The sequence below is a fragment of the Schistocerca cancellata genome, chromosome 1 (assembly GCF_023864275.1).
Source record: "Schistocerca cancellata isolate TAMUIC-IGC-003103 chromosome 1, iqSchCanc2.1, whole genome shotgun sequence".
Lineage (NCBI taxonomy): Eukaryota > Metazoa > Arthropoda > Insecta > Orthoptera > Acrididae > Schistocerca > Schistocerca cancellata.
In genome coordinates, this window is record NC_064626.1 from 331,872,965 (window position 1) to 331,889,033 (window position 16,069).

The 16,069-nt window shown below is 40.7% G+C and overlaps 1 protein-coding gene across 1 annotated transcript in view; it reads left to right on the plus strand.

The window, feature by feature from the left end:
- Positions 1–14,192, plus strand: part of LOC126174804 (forkhead box protein L1-like) — a 131,989-nt gene extending 117,797 nt beyond the window's left edge. Inside the window, exons 4-5 of the mRNA XM_049921216.1 lie at positions 9,287–9,411; positions 13,251–14,192. Of these exons, the coding sequence (XP_049777173.1) occupies positions 9,287–9,411; positions 13,251–13,373 (248 nt within the window). The 3' untranslated portion in view covers positions 13,374–14,192. The remainder of the gene's footprint in view (positions 1–9,286; positions 9,412–13,250) is intronic.
- Positions 14,193–16,069: the final 1,877 nt, after the last annotated feature.

Sequence of the window (16,069 nt, forward strand, 5' to 3'; positions counted from 1 at the left end):
AGGGACATTCGTAAAGTTATAACCATCATCTCAAGAAAATAAAGTTACGTACGTTTTCATTTGCTTATTTGTAGCTATATGTCTGTAATCCTGGTGCACGCTGAAATGCCCGTGCCAGGGAACCGAAGTACGCCGCTAGAGGAGGAGATGGACTGCACCTCTGGCGTCGTCCTACAGTACGGTGAGGCGTTGATTTCAATTTGTACCAAGACTGCACACATATACCTGCAAAGAAACGAAAACTTAATCACTTAAATTTATTTTTTCTGGGTAATAATTGATACTTTATGACTACGTTTCGAACAATTTAACTGGCTTGAGCGTAAATACTAACAAACAGACAAACACCGTCCGAACGGGTGTTGAAGGCCCACCGTTCCTACCGACCGCCGAGTCATCCTCAGCCCCTAAGGAGTCACCGGATGCAGATAAGCATGTGGTCATCATATCGCTCTCGCGGCCGTTGTCAGTTTCCGTGACCGGTGCCGCTACTTCTCAATAAAGTAGTTCCTCAATTGGCCTCACAAGGGCTGAGTGCACCCCTCTTGCCAACAGCACTTGGCAAATCCGGACGCCGACTCTTCCAAGTGCTAGCCAAGCTCGACAGCACTTAAGGGGCTACGGAAAGGCTCAAAATCATGAAAAGTTCAATTTTTACTTTTTTGCGTTTTCTGAATCTGCAGACTATTACCTTTTAATAGATATATAATTTATTCAATTCCGAAGACTACAACTATTTTTAATTTTTTTTTAAATGTGTTCTACATGGGCGTGACCCACTGTGGCGCTGTTAAACTGCTGTCAAATGGTGTTATTATTAACGTCCGTGTTCATCAGGTACATTTTAGTGATGTGAGATAAAGTATGTGTTGTGGCTAACCTGTGATGGTTCAATATATATCGCTGATGTGATTGTCGATTGTTTCATGTTTATTTACTCTGTCGTTATCTCGAAAATATTCGTAATTAATTCTGTTTCTTGAGTCTCTGTTTTGTTGAAGTATAATAATGAGTAAAAGTAAAGTTGCTGTTGCGACTTTCAATGATGGCAACATTGTAAGGTGCAAGGTATTTAGAAATATGGGAATGAAGATAGGTTCTAACATGGTACGAGCGATGCTTGCTTTAGACAAGGAACGCCTTCGGGCTGCAGACAGGGCTGAAAAGAGTCTAGAAATACAAGCAAGAGTAAACAGGAGGAGGAACAAGAGGAAGCTGGAGGAGGAGTTTGCAGAGGATGAAGATAATCCATCCTATGGACCTGGAATGCACTAAAAAGTTAATCCAATCTTTGTCGCTCGATTCCCAAAACTTTTATTTTCTCATACTAATTACATGTTTTCTAAGGATCTTCCAAACATATTTGTTTCAAACTTTCAGTAAATGTTACACAGTACCTTCTGCATAATTTAACACAGCCTTTTTCCAAAAAACTGTATATTTTTGAATATATAAATAAAAAATTGCAAAAAATGTTGTGAATTTTCATTACAATTGAAAAAAAATCATCTTTAATAACTGAACTAAAATTTTGTAAAATCCCTGTGTTAAGTTGTAGCCCATATTCCAATAAATAATCTGTAAAAAGTTCAACTTCCTACCTCAAATACTTTGTGAGGAAAGATGTAATTTATAAGCGTTATTTTAACATTGCAAGTATAGGGCGTTCCGGGGCCCCTTAACTTCGGTGATTTGGCGGAAACCGCTGTTACCACTGCGGCAAGACCTTTGGCAAGCGTAAATACGAGGGATTGCTAGAAAGTATTGCCTCCGACTTTTTATGTGAAAACTCTTAAGGCTTTTTAAATAAAACGAACGTTATCGACGTCCTACATCTTTGTTATTCAAGTCTACATTTTTGCAGCCTTCTGCCGCTAGAGGGCTCCGAATTGTCGTGTGTAACATGGCGGTGTGTACCGTAACGGTATGTCAGTGACTGAGACATAGCGTGTCATCGATCAACCTCCACATAGTGCCGACTTTGCTCCATCCGCTTTTCATCTGTTTCCAAAACTTGAAGAACACCTTCGAGGACTTCACTTTGATAGTGACAAAGCGGTGCCTGTAGAGGTGAGGTTGTGGCTCCGTCAACAAAGTGAAACATTCTGATGTATGGGATCAACAAACTGGGCTCTCGTTGGAAGAAACGCGTTCGTCACCGGTTTACTATGGTGAGAAATAAATATGTAGACATGAAGAATGTTAATAGTGTTTGTTTTATTGAAAAGGCTTGAAGAGTGAACATAAAAAATTCGGAGACATTACTTTTCAGAGCGATCTCGTAATACTAAGCATTACAACGATAAGTTTCTGTTAGTGAAGTGTATAGACTGAGTTTCTAATTGCAAGAATTGCTTGTCTTTTGTTAACGTGTACACTGACTCGTCCACAGTCCTGGAAGTTTCCCTTCGTGATGCTGCCTGCTGAACTCAATAAAAATCATTGAGTGAAAGTAGCGCTAGGTTTATATCGTGTTCATAATCGAGTAATTACAGGTGGAGCGCAGGCTCGGACTGAACAAGGATTTGGAGAGACAATGGTAGTGCGCTTCTGTAAAAAAAATTCCCCATCATCTGCGTAATAAGATTTCAGGAAACTGCAGGAAAATCTAAATTAGGAATCCCTCCTAAATCAGTAGAAAATTAATAATGTAATCTACATAGTTAACCTTGCTAGAAAGTATTAGATTATTTAGGCCACGAAGATTAAAACTCCTATTAAGAATATGGCAAGTAAGAACGCTCACTTTAAATATCAGATTTTTGTTCTGTAGGTCCATACTGAGGGGATGTACAATATGTCACAAAAATAAGAATACGTAATAATTATTTACTAAAAGGATACAAGCAAATGTTTCTTTCATAGATCCTCATGGATGTGAAACACGTCAAAAATTAATTTAAGAGGTAATAACAAACTCGTCACAAAATATCTACCTGTACGATACAATGAGGTGACAGTTCTTAGGTTACTGTACTCATGCATGATCAAAACAAAAAAAATGTTTAAAGAACTTGCTCATATTTGTCACATTACTGCACTGGGGATGTACAGAAGTAAGATTTTACACAATAACCAAGTTTTATCTAATTAATAATAGCATATACATCGTTGGTACAACTAACAAATTGGCCACTAAAAATCGGTGGCGAATCTTCCGGGCTGTATGGTCGTGCTCGATGCAACCTTTTGTTGCTAACGTTTCGTCCAGAACTGCAATGGAATCTTCAGAGGTGCTCCTGGCTCCGCTGACCTTGCAACGGAAGCAAGAGCACCTCTCAAGATGTCCACCCAACTCTGGACGAAACATTAGGAAGAAAAACGTTTTATCGACCACGGCCATATAGCTCGGAAGATTCACCAGCAAGTAAGACAATCGGTCCTGAGATACTTCATTGTAAGATCGCTAAAAAATCCTTTACGCTCCTCTGAAACTGAACTTAATTAGTGGCAAAAAAATGTAAATTTGTGGCAATGTCCTGCGGGACCAAATTGCTGAGGTCATCGGTCCCTAAGCTTACGCACTACTTTAATCTAACTCAAACTAACTTACACTGAGGACAACACACACACCCACGCCCCCGAGGGAGGACTCGAACCACCGACGGGGGGAGCCGCGCGGACCGTGACAAGACGCCTTGGACCACGCGGCTACCCGGCGCGGCTTAATTAGGGGCCAAACATTTTACAGCTGCTAGAAAATGATTGAAAATATGTGTTCCTAAAAATATACATCTTTGTGGACCAGAGAAATTGATTTTAAATCTTTATTCGAATTATTATTCTTTCTGGTGTACATTGTATGAACTGAAAAAGAGATATACTATTTCTGCCAAATTCATTAAGGATTAAATATGTTGGGAAGTAGTAGTTAGTGTCCCCAGTTCTTCAAACAGACCTCGGCAGAACATTCTTGAGTTCACAACAGGCCTCTGTTCTTATAGTACGTATATAACATACATTCTATGATTATTCTCAGTGTAATAGCGCAAATATTAATCGAGTAGTAGCAGATAACCACAAGCTACCTAGCATAAGCGAAGAGACAGCACCATTTCTTCTCAACATGGCTGCTTCTCTGTTAATTTTATTCATTTATCTGTTCCTCAACTTATATAAGCACAAGCAGAACACAGAAGTTTACTTATACGTATTTGCTAAAATAACTTACCGAATTCGCATCTAACAGCTACTTCTCTCTGTTAGTGTTGATTCACCCTACATTCCGGAGGTCCTGTTGCGTGATGTCACATACGACACGCGAATTAATAAATAAATTAATCAACGAACGAGAAATTGCAGTCCCTCTCGCCGTCAAGTTCAAAGATTCAGCATGCTAGTACCGTGATGCTATTTTTACGAGTCTTAACTTCCGCTACATATCTGGTCGGCAATGTTCAGACATCGGCGTGGTAAACATTTTTAACATGTCGGGAAAGTTTAACTATTAAACAGTTTCCACACTTTCAGTGCGTATATTGTGGTAAATACGGATACACTAACTTGAAAATTGAAGAGTTAAAAGCCGGCCGGAGTGGCCGTGCGGTTCTCGGCGTTACAGTCTGGAACCGCGTGACCGCTACGGTCGCAGGTTCGAATCCTGCCTCGAGCATGGATGTGTGTGATGTCCTTAGGTTAGTTAGGTTTAAGTAGTTCTAAGTTCTAGGGGACTGATGACCACAGCAGTTAAGTCCCATAGTGCTCAGAGCCATTTGAACCATTTTTTTTTTTTTGAAGAGTTAAAAAGCGGCAATTCGTATTTCATTCTTGCTTAAAATGACACAATTTTTCAACGTAAACGAAGTTCTTTAAGTCCAGTAACTCACCAATTGGAATTAACTTTTAGCGTCGACAAAATGTATGTCTCAAATATCTGCAGCATGTTCACAATGCAACATAATGCTTAATTTTAAGAATATATTGGCTTGCTAAGTAAGCTCTAACACCACGGACATGGACAATTGGCGTTTTCTTATTTTTTCTGTGTTATCTGTTTGCGGGGACTGGGATAGGATCACGATTGCTGTGACTCAACAAACTGGACAGACTTCATTCAGCACATGACATTACAAAAATATATAACAGATTAAAAATTTTAAAATAATCTAGAGTACTTACTCCATTTCTTTAGTTAATAAAGATTTCGAATGTCTGGAATTAGCGAGTGAAATAATTTTACAGTGATATACTTTTCTTTATCCTACAGTCCGTAAGGCCTTTACCTGTGGACGACCTAGGTTTCTAGTTCAGTAACATTACCACCACATTTCATTCCGGTGTGCACGAAACAACACATAAATTTTGCGTCAGAAGCTAGCGCAGAGAAAAAGCTCTAATGTCTGTATTTACACGTTGATATTCGGACAAAACAAGAAATGATCCAGTAACAAAGATAATAGTAATCCTAGAATGGTACACTTAACTGCTCTGGGTGCCAGCATTTTCACATAGTCCCCTAGTTACGAGAAACTTAACTGGACTTCATTTAGAATCGATCAAAGAGTGTCCTTTTGGCGTTTTCCGCTTTCTGTCCCAGTATGAATGAGTATATTTTGTAAGGTGGCAACGGTCTTTCCCCTTACATGAGTCCATTTAACTTGACTATAATCACTTTGTGAGCACATTACGTCAATAAAAACGACTGACAGCGGCGCAATCGCTTTGTAGATAATTAGTTGTGGTCTGTTGGAGTAATACTCTCGATTACGGTGTATGAAATGTCTGTGGAAACGCATCGGTACGCTGGCTATGTAATACAGGGTGAATTACGCGATTTTGTGATCATCAGATTTTGCGTCAATGCGTTATATGCGAGGCACCGGGGACAGCGCTCGGTCAGCAGCCTGACAGCGCGTCTCCAGGTGAGTAACCTCCAGTGTTTACAAAACAGCGCAGTGACTTGCTGGGCGTGCTCTCGCCTACGTTCCACTAATTTTATGCCTTCATCATCATCATCATCATCATCATCATCATCATCATTTAAGACTGATTATGCCTTTCAGCGTTCAGTCTGGAGCATAGCCCCCCTTATACAGTTCCTCCATGATCCCCTATTCAGTGCTAACATTGGTGCCTCTTCTGATGTTAAACCTATTACTTCAAAATCGTTCTTAACCGAATCCAGGTACCTTCTCCTCGGTCTGCCCCGACTCCTCCTACCCTCTACTGCTGAATCCATGAGTCTCTTGGGTAACCTTGCTTCTCCCATGCGTGTAACATGACCCCACCATCTAAGCCTGTTCGCCCTGACTGCTACATCTATAGAGTTCATTTCCAGTTTTTCTTTGATTTCCTCATTGTGGACACCCTCCTGCCATTGTTCCCATCTACTAGTACCTGCAATCATCCTAGCTACTTTCATATCCGTAACCTCAACCTTGTTGATAAGGTAACCTGAATCCACCCAGCTTTCGCTCCCATACAACAAAGTTGGTCGAAAGATTGAACGGTGCATAGATAACTTAGTCTTGGTACTGACTTCCTTCTTGCAGAAAAGAGTAGATCGTAGCTGAGCGCTCACGCATTAGCTTTGCTACACCTCGCTTCCAGTTCTTTCACTATGTTGCCATCCTGTGAGAATATGCATCCTAAGTACTTGAAACCGTCCACCTGTTCTAACTTTGTTCCTCCTATTTGGCACTCAATCCGTTTATATTTCTTTCCCACTGACATTACTTTCGTTTTGGAGATGCTAATCTTCATACCATAGTCCTTACATTTCTGATCTAGCTCTGAAATATTACTTTGCAAACTTTCAATCGAATCTGCCATCACAACTAAGTCATCCGCATATGCAAGACTGCTTATTTTGTGTTCACATATCTTAATCTCACCCAGCCAGTCTATTGTTTTCAACATATGATCCATAAATAATATGAACAATAGTGGAGACAGGTTGCAGCCTTGTCTTACCCCTGAAACTACTCTGAACCATGAACTCAGTTTACCGTCAACTCTAACTGCTGCCTGACTATCCATGTAAATTGCTTGCAAAAGTTTGCCTCCTATTCCATAATCTTGTAGAACAGACAATAACTTCCTCCTAGGAACCCGGTCATATGCCTTTTCTAGATCTATAAAGCATTGATACAATTCCCTGTTCCACTCATAACACTTCTCCATTATTTGCCGTAAGCTAAAGATCTGGTCCTGACAACCTCTAAGAGGCCTAAACGCACACTGATTTTCATCCAATTGGTCCTCAATTAATACTCCCACTTTCCTTTCAACAATACCTGAGAAGATTTTACCCACAACGCTGATTAAAGAGATACCTCTGTAGTTGTTACAATCTTTTCTGTTTCCATGTTTAAAGGTTGGTGTGATTACTGCTTTTGTCCAGTCTGATGGAACCTGTCCCAACTCCCAGGCCATTTCAATTATCCTGTGTAGCCATTTAAGACCTGACATTCCACTATATTTGATGAGTTCCGACTTAATTTTATGCCTTCGAGTAATTGAAATAGGGCAGGTCAGGAGTCCCTTTGGAATTAAAAATTCCAGAAAAATTGTTGTTGCCCGCAGCTGTGGACCCTCCCAGATGGCTTGGGCGGAGTTTACTCGTGAAATTTGGTAGAAAGGGAAGAATCGTGGAAAATAGTTCGATTCTCAGGCCGTTCATTGGTCAGCACTGGGAAACTGGGTATTTTGAGCGTTTCTAGGGATGTGATGCGCTCGGTAAAGTTTTGGTGGGGAAAACAGAGGCGAAGAGCGATCTTGCTCGAATCTCTGTCGAGGTCTTCCGTCTTGGGCTTTCGTTTTGAGAGGACATGAGCCGTGTCAGCTCCTTGCTCATTGGAAGATTGTCGCAATTTGATAAGTTTACGGTCAGCAGTATGTTGTCCAAGTATTGCAGGGGTGTAATTTCCGAGGCGCCACGCCCGGATTCGACGACCGCGCCGTCGCCCGCTTCACCCGCTGGAGACCACAGCCACAGCGGCAGTAGTACAGTGAGATCGCTCCTGCTTCAGACTGCATCAGGAGTAGCGTTAAATAGCTGGGTCACATGCAGTTGCTGTTTCCACTGAGGTTTGGCGATGCTTTGGGTTGTAGTCATTCTTCTTTTCTTCGTTTTGTGTCTATGTCAGTCGGTCAGCCAATTTCTAAGAGATCGCGTTTTGTACCGATTTTGACACAGTTCACTGCCAATCCCAGCTAGGAGTATAATTTGTAAATGGTTCATTTGTGTTTTTATTCAGCATTGGTCTGAAGTTGATGATAAATGCAGCGCGGGATTAGCCGCGAGGTTTAAGGCGCTGTAGTCATGGACTGTGAGGCTGGTCCCGGTGGAGGTTCGAGTCCTCCCTCGGGCATGGGTGTGTGTGTTTGTCCTTAGGATAATTTAGGTTAAGTAGTGTGTAAGCTTAGGGACTGATGACCTTAGCAGTTAAGTCCCATAAGATTTCACAGACATTCGAACATTTGATAATAAATTTATCGATTCAGTAGAGCTTTTACTTTCAGTAATTTGATCCTGAATTCACCCTTTGTTTTATTTTATTTCTGTGTAAGTGTCTGATATCACTGAACCCCCTAAGTGTTCGTTATGGTTCATGTTTGGAATTAAGAATAGGTGTGATTTATTGTCAACACTACCACCGCAGATTAATTAGGGGAGACAGGGCGACATTTAAATCTAGTGTTATCAATTCTTGCGTTATTTTCACTCCCGATTTCTCTGGAAGTTGTTTGACAGGGGCGAACACAAGCAAAATCCAGACAAACAACAGGTGGGGTGTTACAACTTATCTGATTGTGTATGATTTATAAACAATCTCACATAGCCACTAAATCAGTTTTCAGCAGTTTAGAGTTTTTATGGCGTTGGTTTCTATGACTTCGTAGTCTTTGCTAGTAAATGGGTTAATAACTTCATTCCTAGGTCGAACGAAATTGAAGTTTTGTTGTACATACACGACAGAAAAGTTATATCAGTGTAATTATTACAACGTTCCAGTTGAGACTACTTTAATTTTGTGTAATTTATGCAAATGTCTTTGCGATTTGCGACTTTATTTAAATAACGCTTACGAAACTCGCGCAGAGCCGCGCGGGGAAGCCTCGCAGTCATAGGCGCCTTGCCACGGTTCACACGTCTCCCCCCCCCCACCCCCCACCCCCATCGGAGGTCCGAGTCCTCCCTCGGGTCTGGGTGCATGTGTTGTCCTTAGCGTAAGTTAGTTTGTTAGATTATTAGATTAAGTAGTGTGTAGGCCTAGGGGCCAATGACCTCAGCAGTTTGGTCCTAAGTGAACTTACGATAAATTTCCAAATTTTTCTCCCGCAGGAAGCTACTGGACGCTGGACCCAGCGGCGGCCGACATGTTCGAGCAAGGCAATTATCGCAGGAGGCGCACCAGGAGGTCCCGGTCTGCGGCGTCCAGTGCACACAATGCCGCGGCCGAAACACAGGTCCGCTGGGCTTCTATGATGTTAATGCTCGTAATTATGGACTGCCAGGCATTTGGAGAAATTATTAGCGTATAGTGACTCTTCATACAAGGTTTCTTTCTCTCCTGCTTTGATCTGGACACCACTCAAACTGAACCCACATTCATCGCTCTTTTCGTTTCCAAATACATCAGTAAGAGCTACAACTGTACTTCCCTTCGCTAAATTTAGGTGCATGATGGCAAGAATTATCGATATAATTCTGTCAAGTCCAAAGGACCAAGAAATTTTTCTCGCCTACGGAGGATTCTCACTTTCCCGGTTTCTCAACGCAGAAGTTTCATTTAATCCAGAATTTGTAGTCACGTCTCTCACATTGGCAACTTCACAATGAAGGTGACAAAGGTCATGGGATACCTATTAATATCGTGTAGGACATTCTTTTGCCCGGCATAGTGCAGCAGCTCGACGTGACATAAACTCAACAAGTCGTCGTAAGTGTCCTGCAGAAATATTGAGCAATGCTGCCTCTATAGCCGTCCATAATTTCGGAAGTGTTGCCGGTGCAATATTTTATGCACGACCTGCCTTCTCGATTACGTCCCATAAATGTTCGATGGGATTGATGTCGGGAGATCTGGCTGGCCATATCACTCGCGAGAATTTTCCAGAATGTTCTTCAAACCAATGGCGTATAATTGTGGCCTGTTGACGTAGATCATTGTCGTCCATAAAAATTCCGTTGTTGTTTGGGAACATGAAATCAATGAATGGCTGCAAATGGTATCCAAGTAGCAGAACATAACCAATGATCGGTTCAGCTGGGCCAGCGGACCCTAGCCATTCCAGGTAAATATGGCCCACATCCTTACGGAGCCACCGCCAGCTTGCACTTTGGCTTGTTGGCAACTTGCATCCATTTTTGTATGTCCATTCTTTTAGCAGGAGGTCTCTGGGACGGCCGTTTACTATCGTGAGAAAAAATAAAAACACCCACAGCCGTCCTTATGATTTTATTTTATTTCGTCGCTACCAGGTTCAACGCAATGAAGCATTGAAACTGGTACCGACAAAATAAAATAAAATCACACAAACATGGCTTCGCGGGGTTCTGCGCCACACTCGAACCGTAACATCAGCTCTTACCAACTGAAATCGGAACTCATCTGACCACGTCATGGTTTTCCATTCGTCTAAAATCCAACTGATACGGTTCCGAGCCCAGAAGAGGTGGAGCTATCGATGTCGTGCTGTTAGCATAGGCACTCCCATTTCATTAACGCCAGATTTCGCCGCTCTGCCCTAACGGATACGTTCGTCGTACGTCGCACGTTCTGCGTTTATTTCACGCAGTATTGCTTGTCTGTTGGCATCGACAGATGTGTGCAAACATCACTGCTCTCGGTCGTTAAGTGAAGACCGTGGCCACTGTGTTGTCTGTGGTGAGAGGTAACGCCTCAGATATGATATTCTTGATACTGTGGATCTCGGAATATTGGATTGCCCAGCGACTTGCCAAGTGGAACGTCCCATGTCCCAAATACCGTACCGCGTTCAGAGTCTGTTAATTCCCGTCGTGCGGCCACATCCTCTTCACATGAATCGCCTGAGTATAAGTGACATCTCCGCCAACACATTGCGGTCCGCTGCTCGTGGTCTCGCGGTAGCGTTCTCGCTTCCCGAGCACGGGGTCCCGGGTTCGATTCCCGGCGGGGTCAGGGATTTTCACCTGCCTCGAGATGACTGGGTGTTTGTGTTGTCCTCATCATTTCATCATCATCCAGGAAAGTGGCGAAATTGGACTGAGCAAAGATTGGATAATTGTACGGGCGCTGATAACCACGCAGTTGAGCGCCCCACAAACCAAACATCATCATCATCACAACACATTGCCGTTTTACGGCTTGTGTACACGATACTATCGCCACTGCACATGTGCATATCGCTATCCCATGACTTCTCTCACGTCAGTATAAGAAAAGAGGGGAAGGAGAAAAAGAAATGGGCGATAAATTAAGAAATATTATGTAAAAAAAAAAAAGATTGCATGCAGTTATACATGTAAGTAAAGATTTGTCTGAACTGCCATGGTTTTTCCGTTTTGGTAATCGGAAGATATTTTTCAAGCTTTGATGTCTTATGAAAAATTACCTGATCAGCATGCATTTACAATTGAAAATGTGTTCAGATTGTCTCAGAGCTCACCAGTTGTCAAATAATTCGTTCTTAGTTTCTACATTTTGGTCTTCTGACCATATATATCAAGTTCACAGATTATCAAAAACTGATTGACCTGTCACCTTTAAACATTTAAAAAATTGTAAACTGTGTCAGTGATAGTCATGTCAACTAACTAGTACTTTGGTCCTAAGGAACAAAAATTATCAATGTACTTGTGACAAAACTTACAACGCACTTTAATTTCCGGGTAGTTTATTTTATACAGAATTTTTACTCAGGTTACTGGAAGCTGTAACTTACCAAACGAAAGCGTTGGTATGTTGATAGAGACAATATAAACAATAAAAAACACACAAACACACACACAAATTTCAAGCTTTCGCAACCCAAGGTTGCTTTATCAGGAAAGGGGGAAGGGATGAAGCAACCTTGGGTTACGAAAGCTTGAAATTTGTGTGTGTGTGTGTGTGTGTGTGTGTGTGTGTGTGTGTGTGTTTATTCCTTATTTTATACATTTTTCTGTTTTGCGGGTTCTTTATTTATGTTTTTTTCAGTGCACTATTCTCAACAATCGAACTTCCGATTCATCCAAATTCAGAAGGGTATATCAATAGTTATATATCTATAAACATTTAAAATTCCAGATAAAATTACTATTCGGGCAAACTGAGTGTTTCTCCGCTTTTCCTAAACATCTCTCTCGCTTACAGACGCCAGGACATTGAAAACGACTCTCATAGAGATCTCTTGTCTCCTTACCTGTGGTAGTTTCAATGCTTTAAAATGACGGGATTAGTCTCACTTACTGCTTTCTCGGTCATTCAGAATCAATAGTATTCTCATAAGTTTCGTTGCTGTACGTAAAAAGATTTCTAAAAATAATGAAGGAAAATTTCGAGTAACTTCTGACGCGCGTATGACTCACGATAGTTTTACAAAATAAAACAAACATCGAAGCCAGTTAGATACAATTTAACCAAACACAGTAAACGATGCCATTAGTTACATGGGAAAGCGTTAATTCCAACTAAATGGATCGCCATTATGATGTATAACGGTTTTTTCCCCATAAGCTTGACTCTCAATAGTACTGGTACTCTGCACATGTGAAAAATTCTGTTTCGGCGTGAAAACCTACAAGCCCCCTATAACTGCCAGGGGAACTGTTCCACAGTTTAAAAAATACTACATTTGCTGTAAACGCCACCCACACCAACATACTTCAAATTAAAAAGGGCTTTTCAGAAAGGCGTCTGCTGCAGTTTTATTATTTTCATGCCACCAGCGAATTTCCTTTGGGCGGACTACACTGTCAATGATTTTCCAGTAACATAAAAACTGGATTTGTCTTGCTTAAACAAGACTTGCTTAACCAGAACTTCTCTCGTTCTGTGGTAGTAAGTCATTCGCCTTTTTAAGCATAAAAGCTGATAATACGTATAAAGTAACGCACTATAACCGGAGATAGTCATTTTTTAAATCACATACACACAAAATACAATGTGAAACATTGTTTGTCGTATGCTTTGAATATTATGCTCAAAAACAGAAACTTGTGGTCTAAATTACCTTACTTGCCTTTTTCATATAGACGTTGATAAAAAATTGTTCAGTGTCTGACGCAGCTAGTAACTTTTTTAGAAACTTTCAGGAAGTAACACTGACAAATTCTTTTACAGGCAATCAACAGTCCCCACGACCAGTTGCAGAAGGGTGAAGCTGGCAGCCCCACCTCTGGCCAATTCAGCAAATCAGCGCTTTTCAGAATTGAAAATCTCATCAGGAAAACATCTCCTATGTGACAACAACTAATTCGTTGTGAGTGGGTGGTCGTGCCAAAGGTGCCACATGTTATGGGGACGTGAACTGTAGCAGTGTAGCGTACAAAGGTGGACAAACATGCAATTGCAAACTTCACAAGCGTACTTCTTAATGCATTTGGTGGAAGCATGCTTGAGTCGATACAGGTAATCTTACACAATTATCTGAACTGTGAAATCTGTTGCACAAGTGCTCGATATTCCGTTACAAAAATTTGTGAAAGCTTACCGACAAGTTAATGTCTGCGCCTGGGAACCAACTCTTTGCAGGCTTGTTGTCACAAACGTCAATTGTGAGGCATTATTCGCAGCAGCAGCAACATCATGTGGAAAAACATGCAGAAAAGTCGCTGGAAGAATTTATTCAAAAGTGTGAAATTCAGTTTTGTCTCTTGACCAAATAATTGGTGACTGCTTGTGTTATAGATTCGTAATTGTATCCTCCTTCGTACTCGAAGTAGTTACAGAACAGTGTGAGATGCTTTTCTTTATTAGACCTGGGGTAACTACACCAGTCACGTGGATATATTTTCAATCTACCTTACAATTATTAGTGTAACCACCTTAAATCAGCAGTTGTTTCCTCTGTAACAGGTGAGGGAAGTCATGCACGGGAGATAACACGTGTTATAAACCACTGGCACATCTAACAATAAGTGAAGTATTGTAAAAAATGTGTAATATTTATTGTTCATTGTAAATGGTAGCAATAACATTTTTCAATGTTTATGCGGAAAACAACTATGTCCCATGACAATTTTTGTATATATGCAATAATGCATTAATTTTATACATATAATAAAAGTGTAGCAAGAATTTTTATATTATATCGAATACAAACTTCTTACTGTGATTTTTTAAGCTTACCAAGTAACACGTTTTCATGGTAAAGTGAAACCACTTGGTACCCACTATTATGTATTTCAACGCGGAATGACTATCTACAGTCAGTCCACAGAAAGAATACAAAGATCAGATTTACTGCTCCCTAGAAGCAAATTCCAGAACAACATGACATCTACACTTGAATCTTGGAGGGAGTTATTAATAATCGCAACAAACATGACAGCTTTTTGAGGGCCCAGACCCATATGTAAGATTTAGTTCACTTCACTAATGACGAGTACATTCTGCTTTACAGGACCCACCAGTAAGAGTATTATTGTTGCTCAGCTCAGTTCATCAAATCAATACTAGAAGTAAGAACAATTTTCACAAAGATCTTAAGTATTTATTTTGGCCCAGAAAGTGTACATTTTCAGGAAAACGTATTTTCAATAACTTTCCAGCAGCCGTAAAAAGTTCAAGTAACAATAGAGTTCAGTTTAAGTGAAGCCTAAAGGACTCCAACTTCTACTCTCCAACTCCTACTCCATTGACGAATTTCGTAGTAGAACCGACTGATGTGCTTATATTATTAACATCAAATAATGTACTACGTAAAATCTGACTTCTGTACAACTGTAAATACGTATTATAAGCTGATTTTTTCTTTAATGATGCAACTCAATATATTGTACCTTATAAATGGAAATAAGTTTAAGATTTTTTACTTATTCCATATCCACGATGACCATCTCACTAGGCTTCTGCGGAAGGTAAGTTAGTACCTCCTTTCCTCTGCAAAAATTTACTGTGTATCGCCATTTTATAATACGTTCTACATTCTCGAGGATCTCCTCACTTTATATCTATTGAACAAAAAGTTATTCTATTCAAATTTGCAAAACTGATAATAAGGAGAAATGCAACTAAATTTCCTAATCCCAGCTGTAGTATTTGTTGCACTGACTGGTGGCAAGATGGCTCTATGTGCAGATCTACGATCAAGATGTGTCATGTGACCATCGCAGTAGTTCTAGTGCGATTCCCAGTCCAATTAGTTGTAAACCCTCACTGCGCTTCAGATGAATGAGATGTTTAAATACGATGTCGAAAGTCAGATATACACGTCTAGTACTCGCACTTTTTTATGCTTCGGCTGATTAATACTCAATCCTTCAACTGTCTCTATATTCCTAGATGCCCTGAATGCTTTCGACTCTGCGCATTACTGCAGTAGACAGTTGACAAAGGTGAGGAACAGGTTCTCAAATAAGTACCTGGCTCTAAGACGTTTTGAAGAAAGACAAAGTGCACCTGGGAAGTGTGACAGGACCGTGTGCATAAACGATCTATCAGATAGGTTGGAAAGCGTCATGAGACAACTAGGCATTACTGGCGACGCTGTTGTGTATAGAAATGTGTCGTCGTTGAGTGACTGGTGAGAGAGTGAGGATGAGTTGGACAGTTAGTTGATTAGTTAGCTCTGTGTTCCGCAGTTTTTATTCAGGATAAAGATGTGGAACATGTCAGCTGGACAAAATATTGCAGGGTAAATCAAAATATTTGTGTTTACATGGTTATATAATACACAAAATTTCTATTGGTTTCGATGAATGAAACTTACGTTAAAATTAGAAAATGTAAGTTACTGCAGATGAGTAGAGGAATATTGCATAATGTTAGAACACATTATTAAAGCATGCTGCTTGACTGAGTCACGTTAAGAGTGTAACGTTGAGAAAGGATACGAAATGGAACGAGCTAGGGAGGACGAATGGTCGAATACGGATCATTGGAAGGATTTTCGGTAAATTTACCGCACATATAAGGCAGATCACGTACAGATCGCGTGT